The following is a 23,100-nucleotide window of genomic DNA, read 5'->3' as shown; positions in this document are numbered from 1 at the left end:
CAGGAGGGAGATATGAAGGATTGAGCCCTTGCAACTCGACACACACATGCACATCCACAGAAGTCCTGTGGTGAGCACCCCTTTGCTTATCAGGGGAACGGCTATGGGTGGAGGGGATGGGAGGCGAGAAACATGCATCCGACAGCTCTCGAGAAGCGCTGGCAGCCCTTCTCCATCCACACAGGCTCCAGAACGCTCCCAGGGTCGGCAACCTATTGCACATAACCAGGATGGTGGGGTCTGCCCGAGCCACCAGCCAACACCACAGAGCAGGCTAAGACCATGGACATCACCACCTCAAATAAACTGGGACCCTTCCAGCCTCCTGACAGAGGTCCCAGCCCTGCTGGGCAGACGCTACCTGCACCTCCAAGACAGAAGATGCTTGTCTGGGACACTCTCCCGTCAGAGCCATCTCACACCTATTGCTCGCATGCAGCAGCGATGCTTCAGCCTGAACTTCCTCGGCTCCGCAGGTATCAAGGATAAATACCATGGCGGAGGGGAGAGGCAGAGACTCACGGCAAACCCAGTGCCACGCTGCCGTGTCGGCCTTGCTCTGCTGCTGTTTCAACGAGAATAAAAAGTCTGTTGACATACGAAAGCCACAGAAAATCTCCCTGAAACTACAAAACAGTACTGAAAACATTGTGCAGCTCAGGCCTCCTGCACAATGTACACACGTCTATTCAGCCTCTTAAAAAACAGCTACATGTCTAAGGAAACATCTGATAATTAAAGCAATTTTAACAATAGATAATAATTTGACTATGAATTGTATGGAATGTAATGACTGCTTATTCTGGCAGAAAAAACAGAACTTTCTATGAAGTGTCTGCCAAGGAAAACGATACTCCCACTCAGCCCGGACCACTGCAAGCAGTTGCTGCTAACCACATGCTTCACGCTGCCGGCTGCTAGGACACGGCGCGCTGCTGCAGTCGAACAAAACCCCGCGCTGCAGATTTCCAGAGAGAAAGCAGAGTCCCAGGCGAGCGGCGGCCGGAGCCGTGACTCAGCCGGGGGCCGCCGCCGGCTCTTGCCAACGCTCGCTGAGCCACGCAGCCGCCAACGCCGGGGTGCTCGCCGGTGGCCTGTGGGCAACTTGCATGCTGCCAGCTCCCCCCTCCCGCTGTTTCCAGTTGCTAAATGACATTAGAAGCAGCTAAAAATACTTCAGGCGATTCTCTCATTTACTTTTCCATGCCAGCACTTGCGTTCGCCGCGAGGACGTTCTCCGACGGTCACTTCCCCACCTACGGGGGGTCAGGCAATCGCTCCGTTAACGCACGCCGGGCAGGAAAAACCACCCTGCCCACCAAGGACCACTGCCTTTGCCAGACAAGAGTCAGTGCGAACAGCTACAGCTGGCGGCCAGGTAGCTCCACACCTTCAAACGGATGGCGAGGAGGACCAGGCGTTATCTGGTACTTCTCATACCCCAGCGAGCCCAGGAGCTGTCTTGTGCAAACTGACTGCAACAGGCTCAGCAGTGCCAGACAGCACGAGTAACACAGTCCTGGACAAGATCCAGAAACCGTTTCTCAGTTGGAAGAGGCCGCATGGAGGAGAAGCACGTGAAAAACTAAAAAAGCGTCTGCTGAACTTTAGACATAAAACAGCAATGCCAACAAAGCAGCCTTCCTGATCAACCAAGGCGGCACACCTGGGTCGGCTGACATCGGCACCCGGCTGACAACCATAAACACGCCGGGGACGAGCGAGCAGCAGGACATCGGGGCACCCCTGCCAAAGTTACTTTGGGCAAAATCCCATGAGTCCAAAAATCAAGAGCCAAGTGATTTCCCCTGTCACAGTGAAAGAACTGTTCTCCACAGCTCCCGACAAATAAATGCAGCTATTCCATTTATTCAGTTTAAATAGAGACAAAGATCACATCGAGCATCTCCACTAAGACTGACCACAGAGTACTGCTTGTACCCAGCTCCCTGCAAAGGCAGGCTCCAGGCTCGCTCTGTGCTCCCCAGCAGAGCATCTTCCACTCCAGCCTGCCTCCATACCACCACAAAATCAGCACAGCAGTGCAGCGAGGGAAGGCATTACACTTCTGCAGGAAATTTGCAGGTTAACTGACAATGCTTTCCACCAACAGGCAAGATTCCCCCCCCCCCCCCTTTTCAATCCAGGAAAAGAAACATCTATTTCTTCCAATTAGCAGGAAAAGGGAAGGAATTTCCATCCGTTTAACACCTGAGGGCAAGAAGGAGCCTCCTGAAAGAAATCTTGGGGTTTTTTGTTTTTAAATCACAGCCACCTACTGTGGGTCTCCGGATGCCACTGACACCAGCTCACTTTGCATTTCATTCTGCAGCCACACCAGCCCAACCGGGGTAAGCAGTGCCCACAGATGGTCACTCGCAGGGAGTTTTGCTCCATCACCACCACAGCCCAGAGACACGTGGGTTCAATAAGGAACGATACTTTCTGGGTAGCGTTTGAACACAGTGAGCAGCTACAGGCTGTAGGACTGAGCCCATCCCGAGATGTGCCCTTTCCTCGGGAAACTTTTAAAGTCATCCTAAAAGTAGTTACAGGCTGGTCCTCTCCCCACACCACCTACTATCTAGACGTTATCAAGAGTGAAGTTTCACAAACCAACCATCTATATCAGCTCTACGCAAGCACTGATCTCTCCAGCAACAGCACCAAGACTGCACCCCACCACTGCCCTGAGCTTTGCAACATATACATCATAGATCTATAGGTGCAGAAGCTACTAAAGGTCACTCAGATACAAGGCAGCACCAAAGGGCCATGACTTATGAAATGCTTCCATGCAGATTTATAGCAGTAGTTTGTCTTTAAACCTCTCTCTAACAGCAAGTTAACATAAAAGGAAACTATTTCTATATGTTCCACACTACAAATAACACATTTTACACCTCTTATCGAGCAAGCAATGAGTTGGCCAGCTGCACACGTCTTTCAGAAATGCTTAGGTACTTCAGCAAGATATAACCTGCCATTTACACATGTTCTAATTACGTCCTAAACCTGGTCTAAACAAATATTAAATTGAACTGCTGGGTAATTATGGACAAGGAATAGCCTTTTAATGTGACTGAAATAGCAATGATACAGATAAAAAGATTGCTGGAATGGGCATTTGCTTGAAAGAAAAAAAAAAGTTGTACACACCTACTGCTCCAGAATGTAAATATGGCAAAAAAGTCCACATGTGATGCTGCTAAAGCCCAAATGACTCCCGTGCCCATCGGGTGAGGATCCATTTCACTTGCTGTCACGCAGCCCAGCGCAGGGGCACATCTGCCCATGCCACCCAGCTGCTTCACTTTGACAATTCAAGGCCAATGTTTTGTAGGATCAGTAATCGCTGACAGGAAAGAAGTCACTACACTTAGAGAAACTAATTTGCCACAGCATTTAGTACACCTTTTTGTAAAAGTGCTAGAAAGTTTCTGTCTGTGCACTGTGATCTAAAGCAATTCTGTAAGAGAATGGGAGAATAAAGCACAATCCACCAAACCGGTACAAAAATCTAAAGAACTTGATGGACTTCAGACCAGTAACAACCATGTTTCCACACATTATCCCATCAGCATTACAGCCTATTGAACCCTCTCCAACCTGTTCTCCACCACAGTTTAGTGAGCAGAGAGGTGCTACCAAGCAGAAATCACCAGTTTCCACCATCACCCCAATGGAATACTCGTCCAAACACACAGCTCTTTCCCACACACGTTTATCTCGTTCTCACCAATTAGCCAGGCTCCCAGGTAACTGCCTTTCCAATCCACCTACCCACCTGAAGGAAAACACACCTGAAACACCAACTGAAATCAAAGGTTTGGCAAGTGACTCATTTTTCGAGACGCAATACGCACCGCGGACCTTTTAGCCCTGGTGTCAGACCTCAGCCTCCGGCGTTATCACGCGTGACATTTCCCACCCAGCCCACGGCAAAGCGATTCCCTGTGCTGACCCCGCAAAGGCAGCGGCAGGTGAAGCACCACAGGCACAGAAGGTTAAAAACCTGCAGTGGGACAAGTGGTTACCATCTGCATACACCAGCTGAGCGGCAAGAGGGGAGATCCGGAGCCTCTAAGCACGACACACGCCAAAACCACATGAATTCACAGGGGGAATGCGAAACTGCAGCAGGTGTAGCACCCCACTCAACGTTTAATTTTAAGTGCAGTCGCGCTTGAGGTACACCGCGCTTTAAAGCCGTACACAGCACACCTCCTTTAAAGACTTGCACCATCCTCTCTGAAACACTCCAAAGAGCAGAATGACATTTAAAACGTAACTCTGCAAGACCTGTTGCTTTCCACACGAGGCCAGACGCAGACTCCCCGCGCCCCTGGAACAGCGACATAACCCAGCCGATATTTTCAGCGTGTCATTGCAGAATGCCCTTCTTTTGTCAAGTAATCTTACCTTGCTCATCACATTTCTCTGACCCCTGCTTTCAAAAGCACAGGGTCAAACCAACAACAGCTTTAGAACCCCAAAAGGAAGCCCCGTCAGCACGATCTACTCCCCACATCCTCCAACACTCACCAAGTCATCTTAAACAACAATATATAAAATAAGGACTAGGTCAAACCTTCCAATAGCGGACCCATGAGGAAGCCTGCTCACGTCCTGATCCTACACCGATGAGGGCTGGACTCAAATCAAATCCAAGCCTATTTATTAGAGACCATTTTACGAAGCAGGGAGGGTGAAGGGGAGAGAGTATTTTAACTGCAACCAGTCAGACGTTTCTCATTAAAATATTTCTTGGAGAAGTAAACGGGCCTGCAATTTTATTCAAACAGATGTAGGCTAAACGCATATCATTAGTCTGACAATATAAAAGCGCAACCGACTGAAATCATTTTAGTTTCGTCAGTGAAAAGGATAATGTATGCATATCTGGAGGGCACAGCAATGGCAAAGATTACCCCCAGCTTCTATCTTAGCCCTCTAAAGGTATTTACTTGGGGTCTGTCTGTGTTGTGACAGTGTCCTAGACCGAAATGAATGCCTCTAACACTCCACATTTTTGAGCCATTCAGTCATGCATTTTTGTTATTGTTGAAAGTAGTGCGAAATTGCAGCGCATGAGCTGGAGTCCTTGGTGGTCTCCGAGGATTCCAGCTAAAAAGGCACTTCCTTTGTTCCGCAGAGAATGCGGTCCAGTAGGTCATTCAGAAGGGGAAATAAAAGCAGCGGCCCTGGGAGGGAGATGAAGGATGAAACAAAAAGAATAAAATGTTTTGGGTGTGAGCACATTAGCTACCATTTCCTACTGCTGCCGGCTGCGAGCACTCCTGTCCCCTGGATGCACAAGTGCCTCGGGACGAAGGTGGAGGGAAGAAAGAAAGAAAGAAAAAAAAAAGGGAGGGAGGGAAGAAACCGTTTCTCCGTCCCTTCGCCAGCAAGCCGCCGGGCGAGCGGCACCTGGGGCGGGGCGGGACGGGGCCGCCGGCCGCCGCGCTCGCCCGCCGGGGAGAAAGGCAGCCCAAGGGCGGGCAGCGCCCGCTCCGCCGCCGCCGCGCAGACGGCCGGCCGAGCGGCGGGGAGCGGAGCCGGCAACAGGCGCGGTCCCGCCCGCCGCCCCGGCACCGGGAAGGGGCGGGCGGCCCGGGCCGAGCGCGCCGGGTCCTCCCGCGCACCCCGGCCAGGCGAGGCGGGATAAGCGCCGAGCTCCGGGGAGGCGAACCCAGCCGAGCAGGGCGCTCCGAGCCGAGCTCCGGGGAGGCCAGCCGGGCCAGCTGCCCCGCGCTGCGGGGCGGGGGGGGAGAGCCGGGCCGGGGCCGGGGGGGGGAGAGAGCCGGGCGGGCACCCCGCGCTCCGCGGGGCCGGGCCGAGCGCGCACAAAGGCGGCGGCGACGATCGCGACTCACCGCTGATCTCGTGGCTGGGCGCTTCGCTCTGGCTGAAGCCCTTGGCGGCGTAGAGCCTCCGCACTTCGGAGCAACTTTTGGCGCGGGGCTCGGCGGCCAGCAGCAGCGGCAGGCTGAGGGCGGCTAAAGTGCAGAGAAGGGGCGGCAGGCAGCCGCGCCGCCGGGGCATGGTGCGGGCGGGCAGGGGCCGCCGGGGCCGGGCGAGAGCGCCCCGAGGCCGGAGCCGGCCCTCCGCCGAGCCTGCCCCGCCGCGCCGCGCAGGAGCCGCGCCCGCTGCCGTGCACCCCGCTCCGCCGCGGCTCCGCTCCGCTGGCCCGGCGTGCGGCGGCGCTCTGCAAACTTGGCCCGGCAGGAAGCACATGGGGTGGTGGTGGAGGTGGAGGAGGAGGAGGAGGAGGAGGAGGAGGAGGAGGGAGGCGGGGAGGGCGGCAGCCAAGCAGGATCGCGCAGGGCCGGGACAAGCCTCTGCAGCCCCCGGGAAAATCAGGAGCTGGGATCCGCCCGCCCAGCGAGGCGGAGCGGAGCCCGGGGCTGCCCCCCCGCCCGCCCTCTCCGCCGCCGGGCTGGCCCCGGGCGGGCGCCCCCCCCCCCGTCCCCGGGGCGCCTCCCGCGGAGAGCCCGGCCCGCGCCCGCCGCCCCCGGCTCTGCCCGCAGCCGAGTCCCCGCCAGCCCGGCGGGTCGCAGCTCCTCGCCTCCCGGCAGGGCTGGCCGCGTCCCGGAGCCGGGTCTGAGCATCCCCCGGCCGTGGGGAGTTCCCAGCCGGCATCCACGCTCCCATCCATCCCTAGCTCCCGAGTGCCCCGCGAGGGAAAGAGAAGCTCCCGGGTAGGGGTTGGGGAGGGCTGGGCTGGCTGTTCTGCCTTGACTGGAGCTGCGGATGGTTCAGCTCTGCTCCAGGTTTAATAGGTTCAACTAAGCTGATGACTTTTGACATCGCTGTGGCAGGTTTGAGCTACGTGCATGAAAGACTCGTCAAAACAGACCGTTTTTTTCCACCGATCTTCTGTTTCCAAGAGTTTGGCAGGAGAGAGCCCTCAGGAACACAGACACCAAGATGCTCCAGCCACTCTTCCTCCTTCGTACCCTGGCCCTGCGCACAGATACATGCATAGGTGTAAACAAGCCCCGCTAAACCTTCAACCAGGGTTTTAAGTACAACAATTGCTGCTTGCTTCTCTTTACTGAAAATCACAGAAATAGTGCTACAAGAATGACAGGCGCTGTCATGATTTCACGGGGCTGTAATGTCACTTAAAGGGTCTGTTTAGGGAGAGCTTGCTCCCTGGCTGGCGTGGTGAGGTCCCAGTGTCCGTCTCTCCTGGGCGCGAATGCTGCGCAGGCAGCTCTGTCCCGCTGCAGCGTCCGTGCGTCTGCGCCCGGTGCTGTCTCTCGCCACAGCGCCATTTGCCCCATGACAGTGTAATGGCCTGGTGATAGCATCGTTTAAAAAAAAAAAAAAAACCTGCAGCAGTTTACATTTCCATACGTTCCCTCATTATATGCATTTCTCTCATTGCCACACTGGGGAAGGACAGACTGAAAGCTGAACAGCAAAGGAAGTTGCCGGCTTCACCCCCTTGCTCTCAAGATTTTGTCAGCGAAATGCCAGGCGGGTCAGGAGGACAAGACCCTCCAATTCATTTCCCTGGCAAGAGCACGCCAACAGCAAAGCATGGCCACGCTACCCCTCCAGGCACTTCTCGTGGGATCAAGATGCTGGTTCAGCTCTGAGCTTTCCAGCGGCGATGCCGGCAGCTCACCACAGCCTTGGGGCAGCAGATGCTGCTGCGGTCGAGGAATTACACCAAAAAGCAAGGGAAAGCCACGTTACCGCAGCCCAGCCTGGGCCAGCCGCGATGGAGAGGATCCTGCTGCGGCAGGCCTTCCCCTCCGGCGGGGATGCAGGGAGCATCCCCTGCCTGCATGGGAAATGGGCCATGCCATCCCCAGGGGCAAAGCTGGAGCTTGCTTTATCATGGTTTAAAAAGTCTCCAAAGACAAATCTGGCCATCCTGATGGAAAGGGGTGTAGGGTTCTCAGTCACCCTGCCATCCACTGGGGCCACTCATGCTGAGCTGGTGAGACAAGCCAGGCCAGAAGTTCTCATGAAGTTATAAAGTGTCCTGAGAGCGAATAATCCTCTAGGATCTGGCCCTGCAATGTATGACTGAGTTCTGGTTTTCAAAGCACTACCTCACCCTCCCAGCCTTTATTTGAAGAGACAATGTGAATTTTAAAGAGAACTCAGCAGGGAGCACTGCATTTTTTATTCCAAAGTGAGAGAGAAAACGAGAGTGAGAAAGTCTGTGGGGTTAGAGACAGCTTGCCATTTGTTGTTTCTCATAATCCCATACCTCGGCGGGATTTAAGAAACCTCCTGAAAAACACGGAGGGTTTTGTCAAATACTTGATCAAGTAGTTAAATCAAAGGCTGCAGCAAAACAATGGGACTGCCTGAAATTTTTCATGAAAAACTCTTTTTCTTTTTTTTTTAAGGAGCGGAAAAGTAGCCTCTCTCAAAAAAGAAATTTTTCTCTGAGTCTTTCACCTTTTCCAGCATTTTCTCACATCTGGCAGAACCTCCCCAGGCCCCTCACCCCAAACAGCTCAAGCGATTCCCCTTCCCCACTTCTCTTCCTTTCCCAGAAGAAAAAGACAGAGAAAAACAGAGGGGGAAACTCACGGTTTAGCTTTAAAAAGATGCTGAGGGTTTTTTTCAGGGTGAAAACTTCTGACCTCCCACCTCCCCCAAAACTGTCCTCTCTCCCCATTAGTATTTCTGCCCTCAGACTCAGTGTTTCTCTTCCAGCCCTAGAAGATACCTCGAGGCCTGCCACGGTGGCACAGGATGCTCCCCGATTCTGGGGCTCGTGTCCCCATCTCCCCTACCTGGCAGAGAGCCGAGCCCGTGCTGCCCGCAGTGCTTTCAGAGCCGTTTTGGCTCTGCCTGCTCACAAAGTTGGCTGCGAGTCTCCTCTGCTATTTGGGGGGACCCCCAAGATGTCCCCGCCACCAGCACAGGCACCCCTGGGCTGGGCAGAGCCGGCCGCGGCACGGATCCGCTGGCGCAGCCGTCGCTGGCCCCGGCGCAGGAGACGGAGACAAGGTGACATCACCCGCATTGCGTCTGCACGGAGCCTCTTCCAGCATATGCCATGGGCCTTGCACAACTTGGCATTTCAAATTTCCGTCATCTCATTCAGTGGAAAAATTGCAGGCCTGCCAGCTTTTCGGAGAGAAGGAAGGGTAGGGAAGGAGAAACCAGAGGAGACCCGGCTCCTCTGCAGTTTCTCTTCACCTTCCTCCGGCATGCCACCTCTCTCTCCAACACAGACTTCCATCCGCCCTGCTCCTGCCTGAGCCTTCGTCCACACAACAAAGTTATGTCAGTTTAATTAAAACCACTTTGAATCCGCTCTAGAGGAATTGGCACAACCCTTCATGGGGGCGTGGTTAAATCAGTATAAATCTTACTGGTATCAACCGAGTCCACATCGGCGATGTACTGGCTTACACCAAAAATCAATACAAGTAATTCCCACCTGCGTGGGATTTGCTGGATTGGTTTTAACTTCAGGATGGTGGGAGCGGGGCAGTCCTCTAGCACTGACACATCTTGGCAGCAGAGAGGAACCCCCAGCCCAGCAGCGGCACTGATTACATCCGAAAAATCCCACTGGGGTCCTACGAGGGCTTAAGCTTTCAGTTTGATTTAATTCTGGTCCTGGCCAGAGGTCTGCCACAGCCCTGCGGTGTTCCCAGTCGTCTGTCACAGAATTTACTGTGAGGTTGTACTCGGATAAAGATTTCAGATGTAGCCCTTTAGGAAAACCTGGCTGAATGCAGTCCTTGGGCTGGCTATCATTAAGGGTGATTAAATCCTACACACTGGCAGGAAAGCCTGGGCCACAAGGAGGTTAGAAAGTGTTGAAAGGGAACTGGACAGGCGTGTCTTCCCAGCTCATCAGCAGGAGACGGCTCATTGTAAACCCCAGCCAGGCGCGTTCACTCTCCTGCGGCAGAGTGGTCGGGCTGGAACAAGGGAGGCTCGAGTGGAAACAGTCTCCTTTGATAAAACCCCAGATACCACAAATTCAGGGGGTGTTTAATCCAGGGCATCTGTCACGAGGATGGGGGGATTCTGCTAGTTGCAAAGTGACGCTCTGAATCTTGGTTTCGAATGTCAACGGCCTGATATTTTAGGGCAAGCAGATCCGATGTTTTGGCATGGGCTGATGTCTCCATTTATTTTTATCACTTATTTTTATCCTAAGGCTCCTTCACCCCGTCCAGCGAACAGAAAACTCTCGCAGTAACTGCTTGGCTCTGGGGTAAGGGGTGGATTAGCTCCTCGTTGCCTTCTGCAGGGGGGCAGATGCCGGCCGGGCTCTGCCGCAGCAGGGTGTGAGGTGCTGTGCACACCGAAGCAAGATGGAAAGATGCTGAGGACAGGGGGGGAACAGGCTGGGCATGCAACGAGGCTGCTGCAAGGGTGTCACTTGGCTTCCCGTGACCGAATCCGAACAGCGTACGGGGCTTGCTGTGCGGGGCTCAAGACCATCTCCATTTTAGGGAATGCAAGAACTTGTCTCTCCCCCAGCAGGACAAGAAGTTGTCCCAGCTCTGTCCCTGGACACCACAGGGAGGAGACTTGGGGACACACAGTTTTGAAGGGCACAGGAATGCACTCACTTTCACAGATTTTCATGCCTGCACTTCCTAGCTCTCCCAAAAATGACTGTGTGGCAGATGGCTCTGACGCGTAGCACACTCACACCCAGCGGATAAAAATATTCCCCAACAGATTCCCGGCAAGCGAACGTCAGTCACCGTTGCTCCAGAGCTGGCCACGGCTTCCCCTTCTCCCCGCTCCCCTATCGCAGCGGTGCAAAGAGGGTCCCTGGGCTGCGTCTCCCTGATGGCCACTCCATGGCTCACTGGACCAATGCTGGCAGCTGGGCTGGCATCCTGGATCCATGCCAGCTCACCCGCACCCCTTCCCACAGCCCAGCATCCCAGGGAATGTGTCCCCATCCTCCCGGTCCCGGGTGGCCATACGGCTGGCTGCCACTGAGGAGGCTGGGTGGCAGGATGAGACCCTGCATCTGCCTCCCCCAGGCCTTTCTCGGTGAGAATTACAGCCGTGATGTTAATTATCCATCCACACTCACATAATCTTCCTATAGACGTGAAGGGGGGTGGGAGTCCACAGGGCAGGGTGGGTGGAGGAGCCCCAGCTGGAGGGCAGGGGAGAAGACAAATGGCATAATTTGGGAATGACAGAGGAAACAAACCCACAAGTCATTCTTGCATTTCCATCCTTTCCAAGTGGCAATCCCTTGCTCAGCCCTTCCCCGGGCGCTCTGGGCTATATTTACTGCAGGCATCATCGCCTGGGCTGCTTTTTTTTCCTTTTTTTCCCCTTTTAAGAGCTGGTTTGGTGCCGGTGCCAGCCTGGCACAGGGTGGGTGCTGGCAGGGCAGGGGCAAAGTGAGATTCGTGGGTGCCGTGAGCAGTGGCACGGCCAGCCCACACGCTCCAGCCTGCCCGCTCGGGTTAGTCTCACCCGTTAAATGTGCAGCCTCCTGGTCCACAAGTAAGCACGCCACCCAGCTGGGGGTTCACAAAACCCTGGAGCTGCAGAGATTAGGACTGGAAAAAGCTTCAGATACCTGATGCCTCCCTCTCTGGCCCAGCAGGACCGACCTCGAGCTGTCCTCTCCCTCTCTGTTCTCAAAATCCCTCCTCGATCAAGACTGCACAGCCTGTCCCAGCTACTGACTCGGGATCTTATTGCACAAAAGCATTTCTTGATGGCTAACCTAAACTTCCCTGGCCACGATTCAAGCCGGGTATTTTTTTTCCTCCTATCTCCTGTACATGGAGAAAACATACCCTGCTCTCGGCAGAGCCCAGAGCTCTCGGCACGTGTGGCCGGCACAGCACTGCTGTCGATGGCCCCGTGGGCTGTGTGGCCTCAGTCCCTGCGGACCTGGGGCAGAGGGGAACAAGCCCAAGCACTGTCTGGAGCAGCAGGAACCAATCTCCTACCATGGAAAGGAGAGAGAAGGGGAGAGGCATGTTCAGAGCAGCAGATAACCCAGCCAGTTGGCACTGCTTAAAAATGAGTAATATCTACTTATTACCTGAACTCCCTTGTGCCAGCTAAAAATCCAGAGAGCAGAGCCAGGGGAAGAGGGAGCCCATTGCTCTGCAGTTGTCAGCAGGACCATCCCAGTCCCCTCTGACGCCGGGCATCACCACTGATGGCAGTCGCTCCCTCTGGGCAGGAGGCTGGTTTCCACCAGTGATGGTCAACAGAGAGGTCGAAGTTGGTTTCTCGGAGCTTGGGAAGATCAGCGTGAGCTTGCCAGTGGGAGATCCTCATTACTGCACCCAGCACTTCATGGAGGGCCTTTCTTTCCCCTCGAAGCGCTTCTACCTGGGAACCGGTCCAGCAAGCGCTTCATTTGTAGACATCTGCCTCGTTACAGCAGGGATGCGTGTCAGCACCTTTGAGGATTTTGTTAGCGGAGGAGAGCAGAAGTGGCTAGCCCCTTTAATGTCACCTGGGATGCAAGAGGCAAAATGGGTCAAGAGAGAGCAGGGAGAGCACCAGCTCCGAGCAGGACTTGTCCCTGTCCTGTTCTGTATAGGGCTTCAGTATCAACAAGTGATAAATAAAAATAAATAATGATAAAATAATGGGGTTTTTACCCCCAGGCACTCTCCTCATTCTGTTTAAAGGCTATTTCAAAAGAATTTGCAAACACAGAGTGGAAAATGTGTGTACTTACACAGCTGAAAGGAAACAAAACCTGCTTAAAATGACCACAGCTGAGGGCAGAAGGTATTGGCAGCGCACACACCGCTCACCCGCCGGCTCACCGGGTTGACTGGACAGGCTGATGCAGCTCCTCTCCCTGACAGTGCCATGCCGAAAACAAAACCCATGAAGGAGCAGCCCAGGAGAATGGGGCGCAGGGTGAGTGCCAACTGAAGTCCCGCCGCTTGAGGAGGACTCACCAGACTTTGCCTTGGACCGAAATGGTCACAGCTTGCGTCCCCATCCCAGGTGCGATGCCCATCAGTGGGCGCAATGTGAGTCCCGGAGGGTGCAACCCTCCCCACCGTCCCAGCCCCTGAATGGATGAAGCAGGGCACCATCCATCCCAGAGCAGGGATGTGCTGCGGGGCTGGGAACCGCTCCTCCGTGAGGGACACGGGCAGCCCTTGCCCGTGTCCCCCCAAACGGCAAGCACTTTGCATTTCGCTCCATCCTCCCCACCCGGCGGGGCCGGGGCGGCACATGGACTGCCAGACGTTCATGGTTATGTCGGTGCTGCTTGCAATCCTTTATTTTAATCTTCTTCTTTCATTCCCCTCTGCTCTCGCCCCTCACCCCCCGTGGTTTAAAGTTTTCAAATGAAAATATGCGAGTTGTGACTTGCGGGTAGCGAGTCGGGGCTTGCGAGGAAAGCCGGGAGGGAGGAGGGAGGAAAAGAAAGAGCGATCTGCTCCAAGTGCCAGCAATTGTTTTTATCCTTTCCAGATGAAGGAAAAAGATCATGTTATTTGTTCGGCATAAAGTTCCAGATTTTCAGGAATGAAATCTGAGAGCAACATGTCAACAATCTGTCTCGAGAGCTGGGGTGGATGACGGCCTTTGTGCTCCCAAACACCAGCGGGGCCGGTACGCTCGGCTGCGGAAAAAAAAGGCTCCATTCTCACACTCTGAAGTGGTGGCATTAGATATCAGCAAGATAATGGGCCCAGGGCCTAGCCCTATTTCTGCTCCCAACTGAACGGCCCCAGACAGCTGGCTTTGATGTGCTCATTTATTTGCCTTTTCTTTTCACAGATGATATTTTTAACCGATATTGCGGTTTGGGCATAGATTGGGGAGAAAGGGGGGGGGGGGGAAATGAAAGCCATTTTATTGCAATAGCTGATCAGGAGGGAAGAAAAGAAAAAAAAAAAAAGAAAAAAAATAATCAACCATTCATTACCCTGCAGGTCGATGTTTCCTGCTGTAAATCAGCCGGGATGCGGCAGTCTCGCAGCTGGAGGGAGATCCCGCATCAGCCCGGGCAAACCTCGAGGACCGGGGCCGGCCGGTGCGAGGGGCTGTACAGCCCACGGCCCCGACGCATTTGCACTTGAATCCCAGGGGAAAAGGAGGGAGATAGCCGGGTCAGGGAGGTGGGCAGTGGCGAGATTCAGCCGGGGCTGATTGATGTGCGGGGCGGCACGGGTGGTCCCACGCCACGGGGCTGGGAGCGTGCCCCACACGAGGTGGGGACGGCGGGAGCAGCCACTGCCCCTTTGATGTGCTGGCCCGGCCATCGCCGCCGTGGAGGTGCAGAGGGCTGCGTGGCGAGGCCGGCCAGCCCCTGCGCTCCCGTCCCCTGGAAATTCAGCCCGTGGGTTGGGAGAGCCCACGGCCTCCAGCCACAACCAGGACAGGATGGAGAAAAAAAAAGGAGGGGGGAGAGGAAAAAAAAAAAAAGGAAGGAGGAGAAGAAAGGACTTTTCTTGCCACGTCCTTCCACTATCCAGACCCCACGTGGGAGCAGTGCTCAGCATCCCCAGTGAGGAGGCTGGGAACCCCCCCAGGATGACCAGCATGGGGCTGGGCACAGCCCCATGTCCCCTTCCCCTGGGGAGTAACTTGGGGGGGGGTGATGCAAAACAGCAGCCACACAGCCCTTCACTGGCGGACAAGGCATCCCACTAGCTGTTACATCCATGATTTACACCTCCTTGGCTCCACCTCGGTCCAAAACAGCAGGTCCGGGGATGTCACCTCTGTGCTGCGCTCATGCCTCGCTTCTGAAGCTGCCTGTGTGCAAAACCGCCGCCTCTCCTGCTTGCAGCACGCTCACCATCCTGTCCCCCCAAAAACAACCAGCCCCCACAGAACCCATGGTACGGATGCTCCCCACAAGGGGAAAAAAAAAACCCCATTCAGCAGTTTTTGGTATTAATGGGCAAGCAAAAGTTCCCCATGGAAAATTTCATTCTGACTCACAACATTTTTGTTTCGGTTGAGAAAGCGAAGCATCAGGTAGCTGTTTGCTCGCTCCTTTTCTGCGACACAGGTCTGAAAGTAACCGTCAGCGGTGCTGAGCTCTTGCAATTTAGATTTCACAATACTTAATGTAAGTGCCCAGCACTTGAAATTGTTGTCTCAGCTCTTTAAAGAGGTTTTGTTTTTTTCAAGTCCCACGGCTGCAGTGGGAAAACCGAAAACTCACACCCAAACCATGCAAAACCAGATGGCAGGAATGGAACTCCAAATTAATTATTTCTTAATTTAAAAATTCTTTTAAATTTAATTTGGTTTCTAAGGCAGGCCTGGCTGCCTTGGAGCCTCATTCACCAGCTCATATGCTGCTGGGATGACGATACTTTGACATTTACAATGACACTGGCTCCTATGGGTGGTTTTTTCCAGAACCCATAAGCTGACACACGTGTCCCAGAGACACAGACATGCTCCCGAGTCACTTAAGCCACATCTCGACCGCAGGACCCGGCGCAGGATGGACTCATCCATCGCTGGGACCCGGTGCAGCCACTGCTTGTCTCTTGCCAGAGATGGGCTGTGCAGACAGGAGGCTCGGCTCGGACCCTGGAGGTGAGCTGCCAGCCCCTGCTGTGTCCCACCTCTCCCTCTGGTTGTGTCCCTTCTTCTCCATCCCTGGCCCTGCTAGCTTGCCCTCCTCTCCGCAGCACGCCCAAGCTGGCCAGGCAAAGGGTGGCCGGAGGCAGCCTGCTCCCAAAACAGGCTCACCAAAGGTGAGGTGAAGCAGGGCTGCTTCGCCGGCCGCCCCTCCTGCCTCAGCACCCTCCCGTTGTTTGGAGCAATGAGTTGTTTCCCCACGAAAGATGCCCTCTGTGATAGCAACGCTGGGGCTGCGGTTTGTTCTCAGCCCCCAGCAGAAGTGTGCTTCAAAAGCAAGAGCATCTGGCCTCACTCAGAGGGACGCTTTCAAGTGGAAAAAATATAAAAATTAAGGTTTTAATTAGCCTGGAAATCAATGTTGGCGCGTACCTGCCCAGGGCCCCATGGAAGGGAGGAGGCTGGTGGGAAAGCGAGCGCTGAAAAATGACAGCGGGTGAAGCATTAGCACCGTCCACAGCAGGTGAGCACCTCGGTGCTCATCACACTCGGGAACACCGAGCAAATTCATTTTTATTTAACACTTTGGCTAACCGTGACTACCTTGGGATGAAGCACCACGAACTGCACAAATCCCTTGGCCAAACTCTCCCCAAGGACGAGCAGCACTTGCGGTAGAGACCCCCTGAAACAGGCAGAGCAGCTTTGGCCCGACTGACGTGCGGAGGAAGCGTCCCCTCATCCCTCCTGTGTGCACCAGGCGAAAACCACGCTGGCAATGGCTCGCTCTGACCTTTCTTTGCACCCCAGGGAGCAGCGATTTTATTGCCTGAGCCTCGGCTGGCCCTGCTTATGCAGCTGGCTCTCCCTTGGGTGTCCCAGCGATAACAGGAACAAGGAGGGGGCTCGGGAACAAGTCCCTCACGGGCAGCCCTGCAAACCATCCACATGCCCATCCCTCGCTATCAGGAATAAGATCAAGAGCAAACAGCAAGCCTTAAGCAAAATGCCACGTGAGGCTGTGTAAAAGAGGTGGTAAAAACCGTCTCAACAGCGGCCAGGAAATCCACTTATCCCTCAGTCAGCGGACAGAGGAACGTGAGGACCTTGAGTTACTCCTTTAGAGATTGCATTAGCAGGTCAAAGCCACAATGACCAGGGGCTTCTGCCAGACAGTTGCCAGAGGTGGAGTCTGGCAGCCCATCAGGCAGTGGGATCAATCAGTCTCCTTAAAAATAATTAAATGATCCATATCTTGCCTAAAATGATCATTCTTTAAAGGCTGTAAAAAAAAGTTTCAGGCAAGCAGCACAGGAACCATACAGAGGTTTGAGTGAGCATGCAGGATAAGCTACAGAGCAGATTATTATTATTATTATTGTTATTATTATTGTTGTTGTTGTTGTTGTTATTATTATGGTTATTATCCCACAGGGACATGAGTTAATCCCCGACTCAGTGGGCTTCTCCATTTGTCCCTGGGAAAGACATAAATTATTAGTGGTGAAATCCTTCAGCCTCAAGATGCAGCAACAACATGAGGGGATGCGGGAGGTCCGGCAATAGTTTCCCCTCAAGCATCACCACAGAGCTGGAGCTGGGGCGCTGGTGACAAGAGGTTGCCTCCACTTCTCTGCTTTTTTTCCTTTTTTTTTTTTTCCCTCCCCTTTTTTACTATTTTTTAAACTATTTTTTTTTTTGCGGTTGCACATTTGGTGTCTGCAGGGTGGTTTCCGCAAAATGCAGCACAGCTTATATAATAGTAAATAAAGCAGCATGCGAATCCCATCCCCACATTCGCAGTCCGCAGACATGTAGTGTTTAAAAGGTGCAAGACCCACGTCTCTATTTATTCTTTCACCAGCATATACACGGCTGCTAAACATTTGTCTCCAAGCTGTGGGACGCAGCTAGCCGGTGCAGCTCAGCTCAATTCCCCAGCCGGTCTTTCTGCCTGAGCACCACGGGTCTGAAGGCAATCCCTGTTATGCCGATGAAGATTTTCCTTCCTGAAGCAGCCTTTCATCAAGGACCCCTGGACTGGTCCAGCCGCCCAGCTGCATCACCGTGGGCCAGAGCGGAGGCTGGAGCCGTGGTTTTCCTCTCCCCCGTGCCTTTCAAAGAGGTGTTACCTCTGCCGTGGCTTGAAAAGGGGGGGTGTCACCATTTCCTAGCCTGGCTTTGGTCTCCCTTGCTCTCTGCAGGAGCATCTCGAGGTGGTGAGAGGGCAAGGACAGTCCCGTACACCTCCCAGTACCCCCAGTGTGTGTGGGAGCCGGTGGTTCCTCCCCACGTGAATGACCCTCCACACATTTTCACGCCAACTCCACCCGGGCCAGAAAGCAGCAGCAGCTGCGGGTAGGGGACAATTTACGGAGCTGCCAGCTACTGAAAGGCAACTGCTGGGCTTGAGCTCCTGGAGGAAAAGGGAAGGTGCAGCCAGCAATGGTGCGGGCCAGCCCAGCCACCTCTTCCAAACAGGCAAGTGGGAGTTAGCTGATGCTGCAGGTGGGAGAGCGGGACCATGACGAAGACACTTACTCCTCCCTGCAAGGGTTTTTCTCACATCTCTAACCAAAAAGGCTCCAGTGTGGCTCTTACCATAAGCTGCAAGGTGTGAATCAGCCTCCTGGCAGAGGGTTTCCATTGCACAGGGCTGGAGCAGCGCCTTTAGCCCGAGCCCCAGGGAGCTGGGCAGGCGGGCAGGGTGGCCGGCAGCCACAGGCAGGGGAGCAGAACCTCTGGGATGGCACCGGAATCCTCCCACTGCTGCGATGGAGATACGAGCAAAGGCACTTGTCACGTATCCAGAAGGCATGTGGCTGTGTGTTTTGTGATAGGAAAATATGCAAGAAGAGGGATTGAAAAGGGAAGGTTTCTGTATTTCCAGGTTTAGGAAAGCTTTCTATTTTCCCAAGCTCCAGCTTGCATAACTGCAGCACAGCCCCCCCATACACCCTCCATAAAGCACCCATGCCCCCCGCCCCGCTGCCAGGCTCCCTGCACCTTTGTGGGTGCTGAGAGCGGGTGGCTGCAGCACCCTGTCCCACACCTCCCCAGAGTGAAATAGTGTCCCCAGCAATAACCTCAGGGACCGGGACTTTGCACCCTGAGCCCACGCAGCAGACGTTGCCTCTCACCCTGGTACCACGGCGAAGTGAGACAGGGCTCGCCCGTGTACCCCAGCCCTTAGCACCTAAATGCATCAGGCTCAGAGCAATGCACCCACGCCTCCGGGCCACTGGCTCCCCAAAACAAGGAAGGCTGGCTGGCGGTGAGCGCAGGGCAGCATCACTCTGTGATCCTTTCGGTGCTGTAAGTTGTCAACAGGCAGCAATTAAGGAAAGAGCACCCGGCCACTGGCACAGAGCGGTGCCCTTGCTGCCTTCGGTCATTCATTACCAAATCAGTGTCCACCCGCAGACTTGGTCTGCCCCTCTCTGCAATTACCCAGGCCAGTTAGCGCCTTTGCTCCTCGGCCAGATTGCATCTCCCTGCTCCGCGCTGCTGGCCTGGCTCCCTGAGCTACCAGCATCTGCTGGAAGTGCTGGCAAGGGCTTCTTCCATGGGCAACTTTGGCTGCAGTGCTCAGCCTGGGCTTGCTCTGATGTGCAGCAAGGGGATGAACAAGTCTTTTGCAGGGGATTTCACACCAGCGAGGCTGGTGATACCAGTGTGAAAGCTCCTCTTCCCTTGCCCTCCTGCTTTATCATCCTTGCCAGGAGCAGAACAGCAAAGAACTGGCTGATTGCATGTTCAGCACAGTAAAAACTGACCTGGAGAAAAGGCCCTGCTAGAAGGATTGCAAGAAAGCAAGACAACATTGAACCTTGGTACCTTGGTGGGCTGGAAATAGCATCCCTCTCCTCTGACGTGGTCACAGGAGGTCATGCATGGCAAAGCTGGCCCCGACACCTCTGTGGCACCACCACGGCAAGGTGTCTGCACTGGCTACCACGCTTGGGAGATGTTTATCACACACACATTGACAGGCAATAGTGGTGACTCACGCCACGGGTCTGGCACCCTGGGCCAAATCCTGGATCCTTCTGCAGGTTTCAGCTCAACATTATGAGTCACTTATGCCACCATCCTCCCCTTTTTTCTTCCAGAAAACATTGTTTTTCCTTCAAATGGGAACAAATACACCCAATACCAGGAATTTTGCTAGATAGAGTCCAGATGACAAGTTCTCAGAAAACGCTGTCAGCTGCTGAGATTCAGCTTCAAGAGACATCATCCAATGTTAACCATAAACAACAGGGGCAACAAAATGTCTGGCAGATCCTGAAGTGACACGAGATGCCTGCGCTCCACAACAAACCCGTTTCACACCACAGGAAAGGTCACCACTTTAATCCACTTCTGGGTGGAATGTACACAAATGTCATTCTTCTTAACATCTGTAATTGAACAGCCTCTTGCTTTGCTATCCAGCCCGTGTTTATTTTCCCATTTGCTAACATGGTGGATGGTAATATAATATGACACTGAAGGGATACAGGCTGCTACGGGCGGGCTTTTGACTTCTTTTTAGTGATTTGCCTGCAGAGAGTTGGATGCGAAGGTTGGTTGTGCTGCTCGGATCTAGCAGTGATTTCCTTTCTCAATGCACAGCATCTTTGTGTGCTGAAATAATAACAGCAAAGAGGACAGCGAAAGCAAACAAAAACTGCTGGCAGAGATCCCCAAATGTATTGATTCATTGCAAGCAGTTGTTGGTCTCTGGTGGGCTCCTACAAGGGAGAAGACAGCCACTAAACTGGGAGGTTGAGGCTAGGTCTGTACTTCTGCTGTGAAAAAGTCTGGTTTTCAACCCTGGTAATGTGCTGGAGCATTTCGGAGAAGTCTTCTGTGTCCCTGTGGCCACCGAGGAGCATCTGAAATAACCCTGAAGAGTCCCTAAGGGGGCCCTTCCTTTCCCACAAAGTGCTCTCGGGTACCAGTGCCAGCTCCCACCCCACTGCACAGCACCCAGGAGGAAAAAACCCACAGCAGCAAGCATTTTTTTTTTTTTTTCCTCTCCAAACCTTTTGGGCTGCAGGGCTGGCACACGTTTTGCGGGAACCATCACCGGGAGCCGGGCATGACGGCTTTCACAGGAATGGCATTAGCCGTTGGGAATGGCTGTGGGATACAGCGCTTTGCATCCCAGAGATTGTGGATGTGTGCTTCAGACCCGAGCACGCTCTCAGCAAAACAACACCAGGATGTTTATTTTCAAAAGGATACAATGCTTGACAAAATAAACTATATTTGATTAATACTAACTGCTTTTCTGTGGTTTTTTTTTTTTTTAAGGCAGTAAATTCGCTGACTTTATAAACATGCCAGGGCTGCTTCATCTGCGTATATCAAAAATTTTAGTTACCTCATCTCAGGGGAATGTCCTTCAGTAACATTTTGACAAGCTTATTTAGGGGTTTGTTTGTGGATTTGGGTTGGGGTTTTTTCCCCACTTTTACTTCTTAGTGAGGTCTCCCATGAGCAAGCCGCAGGCTGGAGCCCAACAAAACCCACTGCTTGTCTTCACACAGAGAGTTTCACCATGTGCCTAACAGAAAGCCTAAATTTCCATGCTGAGGACCAGCGAGCATCCTCCAACATGATGGTTTCATCTCATTCCCCTCCGGCTGTGGATTTCAACCCCCGACACCTCCATACCTGGCTCCTTGCTAAGGCAACAAATGATGCACAAGGAGGATTTGTGATTTTGCTGGTGCCCAGCTGAGTTACCCCCAGCTGTGGAACTCACACTGAAAAATCCCTGGGTTTCTGGGAACGGACATCTGCTTCTGGGGCATGTGGCTCGTGTTCTGGTAAAGCTTTTGCAGCATTTGTCAATCATTAAGCTGCAGTGCTGCTGGAAGGGTCAGGGAAATTCCCACCAAGGCACCCAAGTGTTTGAGAACCAAATGACGTTTCTGAGATGCTTTGGCGTAGGTGAGCTACAGAGCCTGCAGAGCAGGACTCGTCCAGTGGACTCGGCCGTGGCTGGCCCCACCACCGAGCTACGTGCTCCGAGGTTGGAAGGAGGCGTCTCAGCGGCGCACGTGGCTCTGTTTCGAGCATTTTGAGGCCTTTGTGTGGTTTCCTGTAGTTTACTTGAGAGACTTACGCAACAAACCACGTCTGGTCCCCGCCACCAGTCTGCTTGTCCTTCTGCCTCCCGTGCCTCTTCTGCCTCGGGACTGCCCCCCCGCCTTCCACACGGCTGCGAAGGTCTCGCCCTGGACCAGCAGCTGCCGAGAAAGCAGGGCAGGAGGCAATGCAAGGCAGCCACCTCCTCCCCTCCCGGCACAAGTCCCCAGCGTGCCACCCCGCCAGGACCCTGCCCTGTGCCCCAACCGAGCGCTCTGCGAGGCTGGGGAGCAGCTGGGAACTGCCCTCTCGGTTGGTGGCACCTCCCTTGCCGTACCCATAGCTCAGCACGCACCGGTTTTGACTCAAAAGCAAATCAAAACACCCGACAGCACGGGATTACGCATGTCCCCCTTATGCAAACCCACAGGAACACCCTCGTGTCCGGCTGCCACGTTTGCAGACACGGCTGGTGCTCTCTGCATCCTCCGGGCAAGGGGGATTTTGTTTTGGTTGGAAGGCCCAGTGAATCCAGTCCCACATCCCTGCTGGGTCCCCGCTTCAGAGCGCTTGAGGGCTTTGCTCATGGAGATGAACAAGCAATTCTGAAAAACTCCCTGAAAAACAAAACCGAGACACTCTAGATTTCACTTCCCGAAACAGCACGAGCCATAAGCACCAGCTGTTTCTAGCAGCTGTGAAGTGCGTTAGATTATATCATTCCCGCACTAAACTATTAGTCAATTGATTAATGAACTGGGACTTCCCATCCAACAAAAATATTTTGGTTTTAAATTATAATTTGATGGATGGTTAGTACAGAAATACATTACACATGCTAAGCACATGTTTGCATCTCATCCCCACCCTCAGGCACGGGGAAAGGTGCCGGCTTTGCCACCTTTTCAAGGCTGCCTGCAAACCCACCCAGAGATGCAATGGCTTTGCATGCAGCGCGATGCTGCTCGCTCCTGCCCGCACACGGGATGTGCATGGTGGCGGCAGGCTCCCGGCCTCCCCGCTGCTGCCGCCGCAGTTTAATGAGAGCTGCAAAACCGGCCAGGAAGCCTTAACTGGCACGGGGTAAGGGCTCAACTACCTTAGACTGGAAACCTTCCCCAAGGTCGCTGGACCTTTAGCCAGCACCGGCACAAGGCGACAAGCCCGTGAGGCACCGTCGGGACACGGTGCTGGCAGACGGAGGGCAGCCGTGCTGCACCGACAAGCCCATGGCTCTGCACGGGGAGACTCGGGGATCAGAGTCAGCAACAGCTCGGGACCAGCTCTGGATTTCACTGCAGGGCTAGAAATTATCTAGAAAAGGGTTTTTTCCAATTTTTTTTTTTTTTTCCAGAAGCACCTCCGTGACATAAACCCCTCTGTTCAGCTGCTTTTCCCGCTGGCAGAAAACCAGCCACATATTTATTCTGGCCACACACCTCGCTGGCTGGACGCGGCCACCGCCGGTGCTGGAGCCACATCGCCACGTTATCGCAGCGCTGTGAGCGCAGCTGAGAC

The 23,100-nt window shown here is 54.0% G+C and overlaps 1 protein-coding gene across 1 annotated transcript in view; it reads right to left on the bottom strand.

Moving 5' to 3' along the window:
* The window catches only part of GPC4 (glypican 4), a 70,093-nt gene extending 63,839 nt beyond the window's left edge, over nt 1–6,254 (bottom strand). The window contains exon 1 of the mRNA XM_029997029.2: nt 5,877–6,254. Coding sequence (XP_029852889.1) covers nt 5,877–6,237 — 361 coding nt within the window. The 5' untranslated portion in view covers nt 6,238–6,254. The remainder of the gene's footprint in view (nt 1–5,876) is intronic.
* Between the last annotated feature and the right edge of the window lie 16,846 nt (nt 6,255–23,100).

Source organism: Aquila chrysaetos, chromosome 21 (assembly GCF_900496995.4).
Source record: "Aquila chrysaetos chrysaetos chromosome 21, bAquChr1.4, whole genome shotgun sequence".
Classification (NCBI taxonomy): Eukaryota; Metazoa; Chordata; class Aves; order Accipitriformes; family Accipitridae; genus Aquila; species Aquila chrysaetos.
The sequence above is the reverse complement of the archived record's forward strand: the minus strand, read 5'-3'. Positions and strand labels throughout refer to the sequence as shown.